We start from the raw sequence: 19,833 nt of genomic DNA on the forward strand, positions 1-19,833 counted from the left end.
ACAACACATATCCAATAAATTCCACAACCAGCAGGAAGTGGAGGTGTTGTGGTGGGCGGAGCATTAAATAAAGAGACGTGCAGTGAAAGATATTCAACATTTCCAGACAGGAGAGGAGAAGAGGCGTCAATCTGCAGGTAGGCCCACCTGTCCGTCTGTCTGTCAGTTTATGTGTACTAAAAGCTGTAAACAAGACTTTAGAAACAGACTTTTACTTTTTCAAATTGATCTTTATTCATTTCAATCAATTTGACAAAAAAAACAAATCACCATTAACTTGCATCAATATTAATCTAACTGTTAAGTATATTTTCTGTCAGTTTGGTGAAGAAATCCTTTTATTTTAATTGATTTTAGGACCTAAGAAATCGTCCTGTGTAGAATAATGACGATAATAACACCAGAATTGGCCTTTAAAAATCCACAGTGTGTATTTCTGTGCTTAGTTGTTGAATGTAAATTCCTGCTGAGGTCATACAAACCACCAAAATCTTGGAGACACCAACGACAGATCCACTCTGTCACGAGGCTCGTATAATTTTTAATAGCAAGAAACAAAGAAATTGTCTTGTATGGTTAAATCAGGTGTCTTTAACAGTATTAAAATAAAACAGTCATGCAGAAGGTTAACAAAAGCTTCTATTTTATCATTTCTCAACAATGTGATTCATTTATTCATCTTAAATAAAGTAAAACAGTCTAAAAACATTGTAGATTCTTTGGTTTCGTTGTTATGTTGAAGTTATTCTGTGTTAAAACAGATGCTTATATTTATCCCATCAATACATATCTGATTTAAATTAATGGGTCTGTAATAACCAAATAATTTCCTAGAAAACATAGGGTAAGATGAAATAAGACAAGACGAGAGAAGAGATGAGATAAGATTAGACGAAACAAGATAATATGAGATAGGACAAGACGAGATGAGACGAGGCAAGATTAGACATAACAAGATAATATGAGACAAGATTAGATGAAACAAGATAATATGAGACAAGATTAGATGGAACAAGATAATACGAGATAAGATCAGACAAAACAAAATAATATAAGATAGGACAAGATAATATGAGACAAGGTTAGACTAAACAAGATAATATGAGATAAGATTAGACAAAACAAAATAATATAAGATAGGACAAGATAATATGAGACAAGATTAGACTAAACAAGATAATATGAGACAAGATTAGACGAAACAAGATAATATGAGATAAGATTAGACAAAACAAGATAATATGAGATAAGATCAGACAAAACAAAATAATATAAGATAGGACGAGATGAGACGAGATGAGACGAGACATGATTAGATGAAACAAGATGATATGAGATAAGATTAGATGAAACAAGATAATATGAGATAAGATTAGATGAAACAAGATAATATGAGATAAGATTAGATGAAACAAGATAATATAAGATAGGACAAGACTAGATGAGACGAGACAAGATTAGACGAGACAAGATAACATGACATAAGATGAGACGAAACAAGATAACATAAGACAGGAGAGGAGAAGCGAAGATGAGATAAGACGAGAAAAGATAACAAGATAAGACTAGACGAGATAACATAAGATGAGATAAGACGAGACAAAACAAGACGAGATACGATTAGACAAAACAAGATAATATGAGACGAGATGAGACGAGGTGAGACGAGAAGAGATAAGATTAGCTGAGACCAGACCAGACAAGATAAGATGAGATAAGATAAGAAGAGATGTGACAACAAGATAAGACAAGACATGATGACATAAGATGAGATAAGGTGAAATAAGATGAGATGAAACAATGTAAGACAAGAGAAGATGAGATGAGACAAGACAAGGCCAGACTTGATAAGGTAACAAGATAAGACGAGACGAGAAGATCAGATGATGTAGGATAAAACAAGATAAACCTTTGCTGATCCACAGAGGTGAAATTCTGTTGTTGCAGCAGAAAAACACAATTAAATACAGATTACATGTCGAAAGTAACACGAAGAAATAATAATATGAGGTGAATAAACTAAAATAATAATAAAATAGAATCTATACAGAATATTATTTAGATTATATTATTTATACACATGAGAGCGTGACAGTAATGTTTAAAGGCAGCAACAGGTGTGTGAGGAACCAGACTGATTTGTATATACTGTTGGTATATGACAGAGTACAGTGCAGTGACATGTTCACATGATAGTATAATATGGTACATTATATTTGATGCAGTATGAGGTGTAGTGTTGTAACATGATGTAAATATAAACACAATATCTTGTTTAACTGAGAACAGGAAGTTTCCTCATCAGGAAAACAGTAAAAGGAGGAAGTGACCTTTAAGATGAAAGAGTGTAGCTTTCCTCTGTCAGTGAGGGTCATGTGACTCGACGCCCACACTACCACTCACCCTCGGTGTCGCTCATTTCCAAGTCAAATCTGAGGCGTAAACAAATGAGCTGTTGTCAGAGTTGGCAGGAGGAAGATTCATCATCACTTGTTCAACTTTACAACACAGAATAAAGAGCGTTCTTCTACCTGCAGTCAGCCTGCGACATGATGGCTTCCTGTCAGGAGTTTGAGGTGACGGTCTACACCTCACCTGGACCCACCTGTGGAACTTTCAACTGCCTGTGGCTCAGCCTGATTGGCTCTGAGGGGGAGACTCCGCCCATCAGCATCAATGATCATCTGCTGCCGGGATCAGTGAGTTTCAACATATTTCCTCTGTTTTAAAAGAGCAGCAAGTTCAAATGGATCTGTTGCCAGAAATAAAATATAATATTCATAATCATGTTGTAGACGCCGGCCGAACTGCAGCCCACCAAACAACAACTGTACTGCAAAAAGCAGTTGTTTTTTTTACTGAGACATTTCCTGACAGAACAGCGCCACAAAATGTGGTTGTTTTTTTTACAAGATATTGCTGCGTTTCTTCCTGAGATATTGACACAAAAGTGGTTGTTTTTTATTGTGAAATTGCTTCATTGCTAGCTGGGTTTGTTTCCACAAAAAAGTGATTGTTTTTCATGGCAACATCACCGTGTTTCCAGCTGTGATACTGCCATGAAAAGCAGGTTTTTTTTTGAGACATCGTCTGAGACCTCGAAATTGCTGCATTTCATGCTGGGATTGTTTCCAGAGATAGGGCCTCATAAAGCATTTTTTTGTTTGTTATTTTTACCGAGACATTGTTGCGTTTCCCAGAAAAGTGCCACAACAAGTGAATGTTTTTGACCTTGAAATTGCTGTTTCCAGCTGGAATTGTACCACAGAAATAGTTTTTCATGGTAGCATCACTGTGTTTCTAGCCGGGACAGTACCACAATGAGTAGGCTCTTTATTCTTACAGAGTCATCGCCATGTTTCCTGCCAGAAAATTACCATAAAAGTGGTTGTTTTTTACCTTGAAGTTGCTGCATTTCCAGCTGGAGTGTACCACAAAAATGATTGTTTTTCACTGGGACGTCACCACATTTCCTGCCAGAAAAATGTCACAAAACGTGGTTGTTTTGTATCTCACAATTTCTGAGTTTCCTGCTGGGAATAGTGCCACAAGAAGCCAGTATGTTAAGCATATATACCGGTATGTGATCTTTTCCTATCACCAAGTGGCTTTTGTCTGCTACGCAATAACGTAACGCAAGTGTAACGTAAATGTAATGTTTGCAGAAATGTACAATGCCAACATTTCTACTGGCGATTCAGTTGCTGCTAAATGATTAAATACTCCACACTTAAGCCACAGACTCTGTTTGGGACATAGGAGCAGGTGGTCAGCAGCCTGTGAAGGTGACCCGCCCTGCTGCGGCCCAATCAAAATAAAGAACACAGCAATAATCACTTTTCTTCAGTCCTGGAAGGAACTTATGATCTTTACTCAGCGAGTGCTACAGAATATTTACAAAGGACGATCTCTTCTATGTGTCCTGACAGATGTGTCCGGCTCGAGTTCAGGCCAACAGTCCACTGGGTCGCCTGGTTCTGGTCCGGCTCCGGCTGGAGGCTCGGACCGGATTTCCCAACCTGGACTGGCACTGCAGCCGAGTGGAGGTCCACAGGTTGGCAGACAGAGGGACCGAGGAGGGAGGGCGGGTTGCAGCGGGGTCTGAGAGAGATCCAGACGTACAGGTGTTCCTGTGCGACCAATGGCTGCGACCAGCAGACGGCGACGTGGAGCTGCGGAGTGGGAAATGTACGTTCATATTAAAAGTTAGAGAAAGGATTTTTTATTCCACGATTTTTACTTTCATGTCCGAGGCCATAAAAGGAACGACCGCCTCATGTGAACACTAAATTCAACTTGTTCTTTTTATAAATGTTACCTGAAAATTAGGATTTGTTCTGAAATGTTTCTGAGTCTTCGTACAAGTGATTAAGTGTCTTCTGATAGGATAAATCTATTTAGACATTAAAGTCCATTAAAATACATCTTCATGAGAGAACAGAGATAATAGTGATTGTATTCAATGTTTACAGCTCATTCTAAGCATTTTATATTTTCAGTGACTTGGGGGGGACATTATTTTTATTATTAATACTATGATGATTATTCTGACTGTTATCCCTGTGCAGTGTGTTTGCTGAAGGACGAGACGGAGGAGAAGCTGAAGCAGCAGCGGCTCAGACTGCTGCAGCACCAACAGAAGCTCTTCGGGTAAAACAGACATTTAGTATCTTCAGGATCTCTGTTAGTTTTTAACATAAGTTCAAACAGATGAAGCAACTGGTTCAGGGAGGTCTAAACCTTTTTCTGTGACAGATGGCGTGAGTTCGTTAATGGCGCTCCACAGTGTGTCGACCTGAAGAGTTTGTCTGAACTTGGGCCAAACCTCAGCTACACACACAAGAGGTGAAGTCACATGATTAATGAACCTTCTGACTGAAGTCTGGTCAGATTCAGGAGAAGAGTCTGAGCTCTTGTTTGTTTCTTCCTCCTCAGCCCAGCCATTAACCTGCACTATCTGAAGGGCTTTGTCAGCCGAGTGCAGGCCTGGACGAGTTTCACAGAGTTGGAGACGGTTTTCGCCCACAGCGGACACCAGAACATCACCGCCAGTATGTAACAAGACAACACACATTCAAAGTAAATCTCTTCTTTTACCCAGAACGACTGAATCAGAGTCAGATGAACCATCAGTATGTTTCCATGACATCAGAGAAAATGGATTTATTGTGTCAGTCCAACTAAAAGCAGACTTTTAAAATACATGTAAACATGTTAGTGTGACTGAAAGCGTACTGAAGTAAATTTCCCAAAGTGCGACTAACACACCCAGATCATGTGACTCCTGCATGTATACCGTCAATCAGACCCAAACTGGCCGAGGCGCTCTGAGCATGCTCCACAGTCAGTATGTTTACATGCTCAGTGAAGTGGAGCTACAGTCCCAGCTGGACGAGGACATCTAACTGGCCTACTGTCCTTGTCCCAGTATACAAGCACGGGAGGGGAATCCATTTATTGAGCCAAGTATGTGCGACTCCTCTACGATAGGTGGAGATATGCCCCCTTTCAGCTTGTTAGTATTGGACCTTTTTCCTGTTGACCTATTACGTCACAGACCAAACAATGGGCAAACAAGTTAGCTACGGTTAGCTAGCTGCTAACTGCTATCATGGTGGACAACTTTACAGCTCTGTACATTTGGTCCGTCCAAAAAGTCACGGCTCTGGATGTAGATTTCTCCATGTTGTTACCGGCTTCTTCTTCTCTTACACATTTAATGCTATTGGACTTCCGGGTCAAAGCCCGGGGCGGAAACTGTGGAGCATGCTCAGAGCGCCTCGGCCAGTTTGGGTCTGATTGACTGTATACATGCAGGAGGAATTCAACTCCTAGTCGCATTATCGTCTTAGTCTGACTTTTACATTGAATTTGACTTAATCCGATTTTAGTTGGACCAAAACAATCGATCAGTTTTCTCTAATGTCAAGTAAACATACTCAACGAAGAACTCCATCCCCCATAATTCCTCTCCTTTGAGTCCGGGTTCGATGCCCTTCTACCTCCTTTATGTATCTACAGTTTACACAGAGATCCTGCAGTAAGGCACCAATGAAGTTCATTAATTATGCCGGCTTTGCTTTTTTATACAGAGCCAAACAACGGCAACAGTATGACAGCGTTCCTGAGGAAAAAGAGGCATGGTTGGTGTGATGTGCATCAGCCTCTAATGTGACATATAACATTTGTGCCGGCAGCTCTTTATAAACAATAACAATGGCATTAACATGTCAATAACAATCAGTTACCATCCCTGTTATATGGCAACTGATCTCATGCTCTGCTCGGAGGGTAAGGAGCTCCTGGACCTCACTGTTTTCCTGATTTGCATACATTTTCTTTGAGTTAGCTGCTAACTACTGGTAACTGCTTTTTAAAATCTGCACACATGACATGACACACTACTTCTGCTGCCAGTTTTAAGGCAAGACAACTCCATCCCCACGTTCCACAATTGTACCTTTCATACAGAACTGTGAAGTGGAATAAAGGTGCAACGTTTGTGCCTTGAACAGGAAGTGTAAAGGCGGCTAATATGTCTTGTTTACATGTGTATGTCTGTGCTGGATGAACTGAAGTTGCTACAGCCGCTAAATGAAAACTTTGCAGTCTTTGCAGTGTGGGTTGATGATGCAGTGTTTGACTCCCCCTTGTGCCGCCAGTGTCCAGAGCTCCCCGATAATTTGGCAGCAAAAGCCAAAAACTGAACATCTGCACAAACTGCACACATTGTGATGACACAGAGCTGGTCGTTTCCCTTTAAATACCCATATTGCGTTTTTACAAGCTGCTGTAGCGGTCATATTTCACACACCTTCAGCGTCTGGACCGGCCCCTCGGCTACCCACCGTAGTCTCTAAGTGGCGAGGAAAGGCTAGTTAGCAGCAGTCTCATTCATCAGCTCTGGCTAGCAGTGGGCTGGCAGCTATTAATTGGGCCTTAATGCCAGGCAGCCCACTTCCATCATGTGGCAACACATTCTCACTCTGATCTCGTCACATACTGATGGTTTTAAATGGACTTTTCATGTCCACATACGACTTGCAAGGCATTTGTTGTTGATGTTCTGGGATTGTGTCAGGTTCTGCCTGTTACAGGCATTGTTTTCCTTCAAAATACACTTCTGTTTTCACAGGAAATTTAACATTTATATACAGTCTCTTTCAAAATAAATGCTCTACATCAGTACAATAACCTTCCTTCCTTCCTTCAACAAATGCACACGGTTATGTTTCGGAAAAAAGAACAGGATTTGCCTTTAGAATCTTACGGGACACAAACACCACTCTCTCAGGTGAAAGTCAGTGTTTGTTGGACCCATACACCACCCCTCCTACCCGCCCCACTTGGACCTTTGCTGCCTTAACTTTCGTCCTTGTCCCGCCGGGTTTCCCTCTGAAGCTGCAGAGTGTCATTAAACTCTAATGGCAACTGGCTGTGTATCATGCCGACATTAAAGTACGCCTTTTTTCGTTGGTTTCTCATGCCACAAGTCACTGCAGGAGTGCAGGATTTCAATGACTTCGGAGTGAGACCTGGCTCCATGTGGACGCTGTAGTGCAGATGACCTGACCTCTCTCTGACCAAATCTGTGTACGTGCTAACAGGGGAAAAGCAAACTTGCAGATCTGGTTATCTGAATAACATGAAGCAACAGTTTAAGTGATGGGAAGCCCATTTGAATGTGTGTGTACAGAGAGGCTTGTTTGTCAGACGCTATAAAATGTCTGCAGCTTCCTCTCTGCAACTCTGGGTCTGAGCTTCTTTTATTTTAAGTCTCATCTATGCTACGACAAATTGGGTGTGGTTTTATCTAAAGTGGGCTGGAAAAACGATAGGGACTTTGAGGTGTGTTGCTAGTTAGTGTTTTTGGCTGTGTGTTCAGACAGAACGCAAGGCGAATCTTGGATGCAACATGATTGCATACAACAAAGATGTTTAAAGAAAGGAGGAGACACAGAGTCACCCGAGGCGTCACAAGGTGACCGGTGTCAGAGGGAAATTTAAGCATATCCTGAAGCCTTATAGAGACTCGTCACAAAAGAGATGGGAGGGAAAAGAAGAGAGACCACAGTGATGGTGGTGTCCAGAATATTTGGCCCGATTCTGGAATGTCATTTGTCTGGAGTCTTAGCCTAGCCAGGCAACCGGACGAGGCCCTGCTTATGTCGTCTGCTGAGTTTGGGCAGATGCCAGGCCAGATCATTTTTGATTACGGTCCAGTGTCGGCAGCAGGATTAGGGTCACTTTATTTGTCTGTTAATTTGAAAAGTTATTTCCTCTCTCAGGGTTTATTAAGGCTCACTGGACAGAGGACTGGTATTTTGGCTACCAGTGTCTGAACGGCTGCAACCCCCTGCTGGTACGTCAGACCCGCCTCCTTCCTCCGAACCTATCAGTCACCTCTGACATGCTCCGCCCCTTCCTGTCTGGAGGTTCCTCCCTCGAGCAGGAGCTAGAGGTGGGTATGCCCGTCTGCCTTCCAGCTGTTGATGCCAGCTGTTCCCTTTAACGCAGCCTCTCTGTGTTGTAATGTTTCATTATGTAACAGCGAGGGAACATTTACCTGCTGGACTACGAGGTTTTGGACAGCGTCCCAGCCAACGTGATAAATGAGAAGCAGACGTACCTGTCCGCTCCGCTGTGCCTTCTCCACCTGAACCAGCAGAGACAGCTGGTCCCCATCGCCATCCAGGTGAGCTCTAGGTGTTTCATACAGAACTCATTTAAATAATTATAAATTAAAGCAACACATCATTGTGTCTTTCCCCCCATCTGACGTTTCATTCTCATGAATGTACCCCTAACTCAAGAACGCCTTGAGGGACTTTCTTTAAATTTGGCACAAACATTCACTTGGAGTCAACAATGAACTGATTAGAATTTGGTGGCACAGCATGGCACGACATCACACCACACCACACCACATGGCACATCACACTGCACCACACCACAGCACACTATATGGCACAATACCCCACCACACCACAACACATCACACTGCACCACACCACACCACACAATACGACATGATACCAGACCACACAAACTTTTACATTTACAAACCAAACAAATTACTGCTGAAGGTCGGGTAAAGCAACTCCCTGATGTTCTGCACAGCAGGGAGTTAACTGTTTTGCGCCGTGTGCAACTTTGCGGTGGAACACAAATACTTCTCAACCTCAAAACACAGCCGGAGAGATTCTGAAACATGTTGAAAACAGACAAGACAAACATGCCAGGCTGTTGTTTGAACATCTAATAGACGTGCTGAAAGAATCAGGGTGAGTTGAAGATTTACTCAGTGGTTTTGTTCTCACTGGAACAAACTGCATTAATTTTATTGAATTATTTTAAGAAATTGCTACCACTGCAATTTTGACTTGCTCCTCTAATTTCATCGTAGGAAAAAGCCTCAAAGTATCACAACATGCATCATGATATTGTTTTTCGGAAAAGCTGCTGTGAAATGAGATATTTTTAGTTGCAAGAATCCCCAATAAAATCCTGTGAAATCCAGGAGGAACTGAGGTAACGTTCCACCGCTGTCAGTCAGTCATTTATTGTCTCTCCTTCTTCAGTTGCAGCAGACACCCGGCCCTCACAACCCGGTCTTCCTGCCCTCTGACCCTGGCTGTGATTGGCTGCTGGCTAAGATTTGGGTTCACAGCGCAGACTTCCAGTGTCACCAGTTGGTCTCCCACTACCTGAGGACTCACATGCTGGGAGAGCTGTGCTGCGTGGCCACGCTGCGCCAGTTGCCGGGGCTGCACCCACTGCACCAGGTGTACCAACTCACCTTCGTCCTGTACCGCTGAACATTAGAAAATGATGTCACAGTGACCGACTGCAGCGTTAGATTTGATCCACCCAGAAATTCTGTCATGTTTTTGAATGTGTGTTCTCTGATTGTTGTTTTTGTGGACAGCTGCTGATGCCACACGTCAGGACGTCACTACAGATCAACTTTCAGGCCCGAGCGACGCTGCTGGCAGCTGATGGGGTGTTTGATAAGGTTCATCCTCAGCTGTGACACAGGTATCAGAGACTGTGTAGAGAGCAGTGTGGTGCACTTATCTGTTCCTGTGCTGGTCTTGTCCCTCCAGGCGGCTGGTTCTGGTCTGGAGGCGTTACCTGTCCTCCTCTCCCGGGCGTCAAAGAGGATTCATTATCGGTCTCTGTGTGTCCCTGAGGACCTGATGGACCGCGGTGTGGACAAACTCCCACACAGCTACTACGCCCAGGACGCACTTAGAGTCTGGGATGCACTGCACAGGTAAACAAACAGACCTCCAGCAGGTAATTACATGAAGAGGTAGAAACTGGAACGTCTCCTCATCACGTCTCAGATGGCTCTGAGTTGTTTGTCCCACCAAAGAGACATTTCTCCTGTAAACAAGTTTTATACCTTCGCTTCACCGTCTGTTCGTCCGTCCGTCCGTCCGTCCGTCCGTCCGTCTGTCCGTCCGTCCATCCCATTCTCATGAACATCTCAAGAACACCTCGAAGGAATTTACTCAAATTTGGCACAAACGTCCACTTGGACTCAACCAAGAACTGATTAGAATTTGGTGGACACAATTCAAGGTCACTGTGACCTTGTGTCTGTCTCATTCTCATGAACGCGATATCTCGAGAAGACCTTAGGAGAGTTTTCTCAAGTTTGGCACAAATGTCCACTTGGACTCAACAAAGAACTGATTAGATTTAAGTGGTCAAAGGTCAAGGTCACTGTGATCTTGCATCTGCCTCATTCTCGTGAACGTGGTATCTTAAGAAGGCCTTAAGAGAGTTTCCTCAAATTTGGCACAAGCATCCACTTGGACTCAACAAAGAATTGATTTCAATTTGGTGGTCAAAAGTCAAGGTCACTGTGACCTCGCGTCCATCTTATTCTCGCGAACGTGATATCTTAAGAAGGCCTTGGGAGAGTTTCCTCAAATTTGGCACGAATGTCCGCTTGGATTCAACAGTGAAGTGATTAGATTTTTTTGTGGTCAGAGGTCAAGGTCATTGTGACTATGTGTCTGTCTCAGAGTTGTTAAGGCAATATTTCAAGAAGTCTTTGAGAGAGTTTCCTTAAATTTGGCACAAACGTCCACGTGGACTCAACAGTGAACTGATTAGAATTTGGTGGTCAAAGGTCACGGTCACTGTAACCTTGCATCTGTCTCATTCTGGTAAATGTGAGCTCTTCAAAACACCTTGAGGGAAGTTCTTCAGATTTGGCATAAACATCCACTTGGACTCAACAATGGACAAAATCTGAGCTTTGCGCGCACAGGGCTTGCGGACGTCCGCTTTTAGTCCGGGCGGATCTCCGCGGAGTCCGCTCCATGTATGTTCCGCCCGAGTATGTTTGGGCCTTTAGTCTTGTTAAGGTGATATTTAAAGAAATTTCAAGTTTATTAAAATTTGGCACAAACAAAGATCAACAATGAACACTGCAGGAGATAATGTGTGTTTATGTGTGTGTTGCAGGTTTGTGGTCAGCTGGGTCGATCTGTATTACAGTGCAGACGATGAGGTGCAGCAGGACTCTGAGCTTCAACACTGGATCACTGACATCAACACACATGGCTTCAGCCAGCACTCAGGTGTTTGAGCCTTAATCTGTCACTTGATGATGTCATAGAGAACAAACCATAGACTGTTTAAAAGGGGTGGATGAAACCATTGCTGAAGTTGCATCCTGCATTCTTTCTAATGGCCACCAGGGAGTGACTCCACTGGTTGCAAGCATATAGTAGACTGTGTCAATAATAAATGTGGCCTCTGTGATGTCACCTATTGGTTTGTGGTATTTGGCCCTTACCATCTTGGATTATTGGAGTCAGAAGTGACCATTTTTGGAGCTAACAGTAATGCTAGCTGCTAGCTGGGTTAGCATGGTGCATTTGCAACTATGGTTAAATGTGGTTATGTTGATGCTAATTTTTTGCTAGCTAAAAATAGGCTTAAAACCATTAAAACAAAATGTATTCACTGGGGAAACTGAACATCTGACTCCTTTCTTTAAATCCAACTAAACACTAAACAAGACTTTTTAGACAATTTAAATGTTACAATTAACTTTAATGAACTGAAATCAGGCAGAAATAGTGCCAGCTACGGCTACACGTATACTCAGTGAATCTGGGGTTACGTTAACTAACCAATGTTGTCGCTGTAGTAGCAACTTGTCAATGGACAGTGCCCACCTGTCACTCAAAGCCGCCCGCCCATAATAATCAATTAATTCACCCCCGTACAGTCATCATGAATGTTTGAATTAGCTACAGAGACCAAAACCATTTTTTTTTACCAGATGCAACGGTCAACATGCCGAACTCAAGGCTTCAGCACAGTAGTTCACAAACCATTTGGTGATGTCATGGTGGCTATGTCTATTATTTTCTGAAGTTGTAGGGACAAACAGAAGATGACTGGTGTTGTGGACTGTGTCTCCTCTCGTCCTCCAGGTTTCCCTCCATCTTTTAACACCAAAGCAGAAGTGTCCAAGTTTGTCACCATGATAATTTTCTCCTGTTCAGCTCTACACGCTGCCGTTAACTTCTCCCAGGTGGGTGACTTACCGGATGATCACATGACTGTATATTCCATGTCGATGTTGTCTTGATGTCAACACACGCCGACTGTACTTAAAATTACTCACTACTCAATATATAGTGGCTTTGCCATGTTGTAGTGCTGTCTGAATGTGTAGTGAGAATTATCATACCCTATATAGTGGACTCAAAGTATCCCACAATGCACTGAGAAAGGTAGTGTACAAGTGATGGTCATTCACCACGCAACATATCCCATCATGCATTGCACTACTGGAATGGATGGACTGTATTGAATGGACACAAGAGACAGATGAGAGGAGAGAGAGAGCAACTTGAATGCAGCCAGCTGTAGATTTTTAACTTTCGATGATAATATGACCAGAGGGTGAGGACTGGGACCATTTCAGCTGGTCCTCTTTACCAATCTGACAGGAAGGGGACAGCAAAGACAAGGTTTCAAAGTAATAACAATAATGTTTATTAAATATATGAACTAACAACAAGATGTAAACAACAATATTTCTTGGCAACCATAAAAACTTATGTGACAGTCCTAGGTGAAGCTCAAACCTGAACATACAAAAAATGTGGCTGTGTAGGTTAAGATCTGTTAGTCAGGGGGGAAGGAAGCTGTCTACCAAGCCAGGTGGAATTTAGGGGCAGAGTTTGCATGTTCTCCCTGTGTCAGCGTGGGTTTCCTCCAGGTGCTCCGACATGTTCTCCCTGTGTCAGCGTGGGTTTCCTCCAGGTGCCCCGACATGTTCTCCCTGTGTCAGCGTGGGTTTCCTCCAGGTGCTCCGACATGTTCTCCCCGTGTCAGCATGGGTTTCCTCCAGGTGCTCTGACATGTTCTCCCTGTGTCAGCGTGGGTTTCCTCCGGGTGCTCCGACATGTTCTCCCTGTGTCAGCGTGGGTTTCCTCCAGGTGCTCCGACATGTTCTCCCTGTGTCAGCGTGGGTTTCCTCCAGGTGCTCCGACATGTTCTCCCTGTGTCAGTGTGGGTTTCCTCCAGGTGCTCTGACATGTTCTCCCTGTGTCAGCGTGGGTTTCCTCCAGGTGCTCCAACATGTTCTCCCCGTGTCAGCGTGGGTTTCCTCCGGGTGCTCCAACATGGTCTCCCTGTGTCAGTGTGGGTTTCCCCCGGGTGCTCCGACATGTTCTCCCCATGTCAGCGTGGGTTTCCTCCAGGTGCTCCAACATGGTCTCCCTGTGTCACCGTGGGTTTCCTCCAGGTGCTCTGACATGGTCTCCCTATGTCAGCGTGGATTTCCTCCAGGTGCTCTGACATGTTCTCCCTGTGTCAGCGTGGGTTTCCTCCAGGTGCTCCGACATGTTCTCCCTGTGTCAGCGTGGGTTTCCTCCAGGTGCTCCGACATGTTCTCCCTGTGTCAGTGTGGGTTTCCTCCAGGTGCTCTGACATGTTCTCCCTGTGTCAGCGTGGGTTTCCTCCAGGTGCTCCAACATGTTCTCCCCGTGTCAGCGTGGGTTTCCTCCGGGTGCTCCAACATGGTCTCCCTGTGTCAGTGTGGGTTTCCCCCGGGTGCTCCGACATGTTCTCCCCATGTCAGCGTGGGTTTCCTCCAGGTGCTCCAACATGGTCTCCCTGTGTCACCGTGGGTTTCCTCCAGGTGCTCTGACATGGTCTCCCTATGTCAGCGTGGGTTTCCTCCAGGTGCTCTGACATGTTCTCCCTGTGTCAGCGTGGGTTTCCTCCAGGTGCTCTGACATGTTCTCCCCTGTGTCAGCGTGGGTTTCCACCAGGTGCTCTGACATGTTCTCCCCTGTGTCAGCGTGGGTTTCCACCAGGTGCTCTGACATGTTCTCCCTGTGTCAGCGAGGGTTTCCTCCAGGTGCTCTGACATGTTCTCCCCGTGTCAGCGTGGGTTTCCTCCAGGTGCTCCGACATGTTCTCCCCGTGTCAGCGTGGGTTTCCTCCAGGTGCCCCGACATGTTCTCCCCGTGTCAGCGTGGGTTTCCTCCGGGTGCTCCGACATGTTCTCCCTGTGTCAGTGTGGGTTTCCTCCAGGTGCTCTGACATGTTCTCCCTATGTCAGCGTGGGTTTCCTCCGGGTGCTCCGACATGTTCTCCCTGTGTCAGCGTGGGTTTCCTCCAGGTGCTCTGACATGTTCTCCCTATGTCAGCGTGGGTTTCCTCCGGGTGCTCCGACATGTTCTCCCTGTGTCAGCGTGGGTTTCCTCCAGGTGCTCTGACATGTTCTCCCTGTGTCAGTGTGGGTTTCCTCCAGGTGCTCCGACATGTTCTCCCCTGTGTCAGCGTGGGTTTCCTCCAGGTGCTCCAACATGTTCACCCTGTGTCAGCGTGGGTTTCCTCCAGGTGCTCTGACATGTTCTCCCTGTGTCAGTGTGGGTTTCCTCCAGGTGCTCCAACATGTTCACCCTGTGTCAGCGTGGGTTTCCTCCAGGTGCTCTGACATGTTCTCCCTGTGTCAGCGTGGGTTTCCTCCAGGTGCTCCAACATGTTCACCCTGTGTCAGCGTGGGTTTCCTCCAGGTGCTCCGACATGTTCTCCCTGTGTCAGCGTGGGTTTCCTCCAGGTGCTCTGACATGTTCTCCCTGTGTCAGCGTGGGTTTCCTCCAGGTGCTCCGACATGTTCTCCCCGTGTCAGCGTGGGTTTCCTCCAGGTGCTCTGACATGTTCTCCCTGTGTCAGCGTGGGTTTCCTCCAGGTTCTCTGACATGTTCTCCCCGTGTCAGCGTGGGTTTCCTCCAGGTGCTCTGACATGTTCTCCCTGTGTCAGTGTGGGTTTCCTCCAGGTGCTCTGACATGTTCTCCCCTGTGTCAGTGTGGGTTTCCTCCAGGTGCTCTGACATGTTCTCCCTGTGTCAGCGTGGGTTTCCTCCAGGTGCTCTGACATGTTCTCCCCGTGTCAGCGTGGGTTTCCTCCAGGTGCTCCGACATGTTCTCCCCGTGTCAGCGTGGGTTTCCTCCAGGTGCTCCGACATGTTCTCCCCGTGTCAGCGTGGGTTTCCTCCAGGTGCTCTGACATGTTCTCCCTGTGTCAGCGTGGGTTTCCTCCAGGTGCTCCGACATGTTCTCCCCGTGTCAGTGTGGGTTTCCTCCAGGTGCCCCGACATGTTCTCCCTGTGTCAGCCTGGGTTTCCTCCAGGTGCTCCGACATGTTCTCCCTGTGTCAGCGTGGGTTTCCTCCAGGTGCTCTGACATGTTCTCCCTGTGTCAGTGTGGGTTTCCTCCAGGTGCTCCGACACGTTCTCCCTGTGTCAGCGTGGGTTTCCTCCAGGTGCTCTGACATGTTCTCCCTGTGTCAGCGTGGGTTTCCTCCAGGTGCTCCGACATGTTCTCCCTGTGTCAGCGTGGGTTTCCTCCAGGTGCTCTGACATGTTCTCCCTGTGTCAGCGTGGGTTTCCTCCAGGTGCTCTGACATGTTCTCCCCGTGTCAGCGTGGGTTTCCTCCAGGTGCTCCAGCTTCCTCCCACAGTCCAAAGACATGCAGGTTAACTGGTGACTCTAAATTGTCCGTAGGTGTGAATGTGAGTGTGAATGGTTGTCTGTCTCTATGTGTCAGTCCTGTGATAGTCTGGTGACCTGTCCAGGGTGAACCCTGCCTCTCACCCAGTGTCAGCTGGCAAAGCATACAAATCAAAGAAACAAAGCAAACAGCTTCAACATAACTCACCACAGGAATGAGCAGCAGTGTCTTTGCAGTCTGAGGATTTGCATAGTATATATATAGAGTAGCATGAATGAGTTACACCTGGTGCCCATTCAAACCTACTCGGGCTCTCTTAAGGTGGACCGACCTTTAATACGTTTAATGTGTGCAGAGCAGCATCACAACAGAACACAGACTTAAAGAACTTTATAAAGTTATTAATTAATTTGGGTAAATATACATGTCAGTATTTGTTATGGATGGTTCACCAGCAGATGTTGATATGTTTTAATTGTGTGACAGCAATGATGTCATTAAGGGTGCTGAGAAAATGACCTGAGTAGTGTCCGAAAGTTTGGATGAGCTCACCATACAGTCCTCTAGGTAGAACTTCCAATATAGTGAGTAGGGAGGAGTGAATGATTTCAGACACAGCTACTTTAAAACACGTTGAAAGGCGGAGATCAGGAGATACTTTTTTTTTAAAATACACATCATAAAAACAGTCTTTGAGGTTTCTGGTGTCTGAATAAGTGAAACAAATGGTCTCATTTCATATTTAAAACAGTCTCAGTTTACTCTTGTTCTCTTCGACTGGACAGTTTTGTTTCATCGTCTCAGATATTTTGACGTAAAGAATCTAATCAACTGTGTCGCTCCCGTCACAGATAAAATCTTTCAATCAGAGCTGGGAACCCTCTCTAATTTTTCTAATGAACCATAGTTTTCTGATATACGACATTTCCTTTGAAGGACTATTAAAACATGTGTATTAGAACTCCTTGACACCTGGAAAAACCTGGAATCACCTGGAGACACAGTGATGCTTATTTTTAGAATATGAATATCTTTTACTTATTTCTTTAAACTAGTGTTTTCTCATCTCTCTGAGCTCTGCTGTCGTCCTCTCTCTTTCTCTCTCTCTCTCTCTCTCTCTCTTTCTCTGTCCTTCAGTTGGATTTCGCTCTCTGGATGCCGAACTGTCCCGCCTCCATGTTGCGTCCTCCTCCGCAGGTCAAAGGCTCGGTGAAGGAGGACGACATCATCTCCTTCCTGCCTGATGTGAACACAACCTGTCGCATCCTGATGGCGCTGACTATGCTCTCGCAGCCCTCCGTCAACTTTGTGAGGCTTCACCCTCTCCGTCCTGTCTAAACACAGAAAACATCAAACATACCGTTGTTAAAACATGGCTACGGCAGCCCAGAGGGCTCAACACACAAATTAAAAACATATCTTCAAAGATCTGACAACATATGCAGCAAAACGCTAAAACTACCAAATACAGAAACGCTGCCAGTGACAGCAGACGACAACGGAAACTGTTCGTTATACAGTTTTATAACTTTACAAACTTTATTATATTTCTATTAAATGTCTTTATTAACACACTAACAATTTGCTGACTTGCTGCTGTTAATCCAGTTACACTCACTTTTGTAGAGTATAATTTTCATTTTTACTTTGATTCTTATTGTAGTTTTATATTCTTCAAATAATTTATGGTACATATTTCTGTCCACGTGCTGGAGATCAACAAAGGTTCAGCTTACCTTAAAATGCATCAGCTAACATGATAATGCTAACATAGCATGCTAACATTCGAAATGTCGGCACAGTGTACATTTACATGCTACAGCATTTACAGTAAGTCTGTGTGTCTCCCCCTGCAGCTTCCTCTGTGTCACTACAAGGAAGCCATTTTCAGAGATGGCGCCCACCGCAGGCTGGTTGAGGCGGTGCAGGCTGAGCTCAAGGCCATTTCTGATGAAATCACAGAGCGCAACAGCCAGCTGGAGCTGCCGTATCCTTACCTCTGTCCTGGACGCATCGAGAACAGCGTGGCCATTTAAAGCTGCGTCTTCAGCGTCATCCAACAACAGAGATGATTATTATGAATGAAATGTGAACAGCTGGATGTGATGTTTGATTATATCCCGGATTAATAAGATTAAATCATTTTCTCCATCATGTCAGCTTTTTTATTTTTTGGTTTTGATTACAAAAATTGATCAATTTTACTTCTTTGGATTTGAACTGCTGTTCAAAAGTTACTGATCAGCTGTTAAAATGTTGTTTTATTCTTTCCTTCAGTTATATACATAAACCGTGAGAGGAATAAATTCTCTCAAAAACTGAAGTTTATTTCCGACATACAAGATATTGTCTCCTACCTTTGGCATATTATCTCCTACAGTGGCCTGCAAAAGTTTGGGCACCCCTGGTCAAAACTTTGTCTACTGTGAGTAGTTAACTAAGCAGAAGATGAACTGATGTCCAAACGGCAAAAAGTTAAAGATGAAACATTTCCTCAGTATTTTAAGCAACATCACTTTTTAATTTCAATCTTTTCCCGTTTCAAAAAAAAAAAAAAATACAAAAATGGCCTGAAGTTAAAGTTTGGGCACCCTGCATGGTCAGTGCTCACTAGCGCCCCCTTTGGCAAGTATCACAGCTTCCATACGCTTTTTGTATCCAGCTCAATCTTTCAGTTCTTGTTTGGAGGATTTTCACCCATTCTTCCTGCAAAAGTCCTTTAGCTCTGTGAGATTCTTGGACCTTTGCAAAGTTGTGACGCTGAATGTTGTGAGGACACAGGAAAGGTTTTCTTCTGATGACTCTTCCATGAAGCTCATATTTGTCCAGGTGTGTCTGCACAGTAGAACAGTGCACCACCACTCCAGAGTCTGATAAATCTTCCTGCAGGTCTTTTGCAGTCAAACAGGGGTTTGATTTGCCTTTCTAACAATCCTACGAGCAGCTCTCTCTGAAAGTTTTTAACTTGACCTCCACCCAGTTCTTTTAGTTTTCAGAGTGCTAGGCAGCTGTTTAGAGGAGCCCATGGCTGCTGATTGTTGGGACAAGGTTTCAGGAGTCAGAGTATTTATAAAGCTTTGAAATCTGCATCAGCTGGCCTTTCCTAACGATGACTGTGAACAAGCCAGAGCCCTAACAAGCTCATTAAGGTCTGGGAAAAGTTGTCTGAGAGCTCAGATGTCTTGGGGTGCCCAAAATTTTGCATGGTGTTGCTTTCACATGTTGAAAATCATGTTTCATTTTTAACTTTATGCCTTTTGGAGATCAGTTAATCTTCTACTTACCTAACTACTCACAGTAAAAGAAATTTTCACCAGGGGTGCCCAAACTTTTGTAGCTACTATACATACAAGACACTATCTCCTGCCAACTGGACGTTGCCTTTCCAGGCCTCTGTGATAATAGCCACTGTGACAGAGATGAAAACTGTATAATTCAGACACAAAATGTATTACCGACATTTGAAAAGAAGAAGATTGAAATGAGAAAGTGTCCCCATAGTGTCACATGACAGGGAGAGTACTGTGTGAACTCAGAAGATTTTTTTTTCAGTGACCCAGTTAGTGTGATTTTCTTTGGGCCCATTTTCCTCTGATTGGTTAATTGACTCATCGTCTCTGTGATCTGTGGCAGGTTTCAAGTATCTGTGGCTGAAACAAAAAAAACCCACAATGTTAAACACACATGTTAAACTCAGAAGCTCGTTTTGTTAAACACACATGTTAAACTCAGAAGCTCGTTTTGGAAATAACATCAAATGCATATTATTTGTAGTAAATGTGACATCCCTCCTCATGTTGACATGTTTCACAAATCAAACACTATATTTTCAA

At 44.4% G+C, this 19,833-nt stretch overlaps 1 protein-coding gene across 2 annotated transcripts; it reads left to right on the plus strand.

The window, feature by feature from the left end:
• The first annotated feature begins 108 nt into the window (after positions 1-108).
• On the plus strand, positions 109-19,627 carry LOC117266846 (polyunsaturated fatty acid lipoxygenase ALOX15B). Of its 2 annotated transcripts, none has more exons than XM_078172654.1 (15): positions 109-137; positions 2,512-2,699; positions 3,930-4,188; positions 4,569-4,650; positions 4,756-4,845; positions 4,936-5,051; positions 8,289-8,461; positions 8,552-8,695; positions 9,582-9,785; positions 9,929-10,015; positions 10,107-10,276; positions 11,482-11,597; positions 12,462-12,562; positions 17,138-17,308; positions 17,857-19,627. In XM_078172654.1, exons 2-15 carry the CDS (start codon positions 2,550-2,552, stop codon positions 18,034-18,036), a joined length of 2,043 nt encoding a protein of 680 aa, XP_078028780.1. In that variant the 5' UTR covers positions 109-137; positions 2,512-2,549; the 3' UTR covers positions 18,037-19,627. The 2 variants fall into 2 exon arrangements, with proteins under 2 accessions (XP_078028780.1, XP_078028781.1); XM_078172655.1 differs by having other exon boundaries at positions 17,198-17,308.
• Positions 19,628-19,833: the final 206 nt, after the last annotated feature.

The sequence above is a fragment of the Epinephelus lanceolatus genome, chromosome 11 (genome assembly GCF_041903045.1).
Source record: "Epinephelus lanceolatus isolate andai-2023 chromosome 11, ASM4190304v1, whole genome shotgun sequence".
NCBI classification, from domain to species: Eukaryota; Metazoa; Chordata; class Actinopteri; order Perciformes; family Serranidae; genus Epinephelus; species Epinephelus lanceolatus.